Source organism: Phytophthora parasitica, assembly GCF_000247585.1.
Source record: "Phytophthora parasitica INRA-310 unplaced genomic scaffold supercont2.322, whole genome shotgun sequence".
Lineage (NCBI taxonomy): Eukaryota > Oomycota > Peronosporomycetes > Peronosporales > Peronosporaceae > Phytophthora > Phytophthora nicotianae.
Window position 1 is genome coordinate 10712 of NW_008649308.1, and position 575 is coordinate 11286.

Consider the following 575-nt stretch of genomic DNA (forward strand, 5'->3'; position numbering starts at 1 on the left):
GGCGCCCCGCGCCTACTGGTTCCGCGCGTTTTTTTATTGTACGCGGCGATGCCCGGCATCGCCACGTCGGCCCCCGGCCAAGTGCACAGTCGCTGTGCACTCACGCGCAAAGTGTCCGGTGTTGCCACATCGGTAACACCGTATCGGACCCCCAGTCCGCTGTTGGCGACAGACAGCCGAAGCATTCGAAAGGTCCATAGGCTCCGGACCTTCCGTTCTTACTATCGGACGTGCCATCCTTGGCACGTTCGCATGTAGCTTAGCCTGCTTCAGGCTAAACTCCTCTTGCATTATAAGAGTGATCGCAGCTTCGAGAGTACCAGGGTATTATCTGAAGAGATAGGTCTTAACAGGCCCATCCTTCAAGCCCTTCATTAACGTGACGACCTTAGTCGCCTCGTCGATCGGGTTGGTCACAATGTTTGAGACCAAGTACCGCGTACGTTGGGCGTAAGCATGAAAGTCATGCTTACCGTGCTGCAGGTCGAGAAACTCCGCTCTCGACCGGAACTCATTCTGCGGGGATTCAAACGCTTGTCTGAGCTCTTCCTTAAGCACCACCAACGTGCTAAAGC

General features: G+C 55.5%; 1 protein-coding gene across 1 annotated transcript; it reads left to right on the plus strand.

Moving 5' to 3' along the window:
• Positions 1-48: 48 nt before the first annotated feature.
• PPTG_24882 (hypothetical protein) lies at positions 49-278 on the plus strand (the record flags this gene model as incomplete). The annotated part of the gene is made up of 2 exons (XM_008918812.1): positions 49-192; positions 264-278. The coding sequence occupies 2 exons, from the start codon at positions 49-51 to the stop codon at positions 276-278; spliced, it is 159 nt and encodes a 52-aa protein (XP_008917060.1).
• Between the last annotated feature and the right edge of the window lie 297 nt (positions 279-575).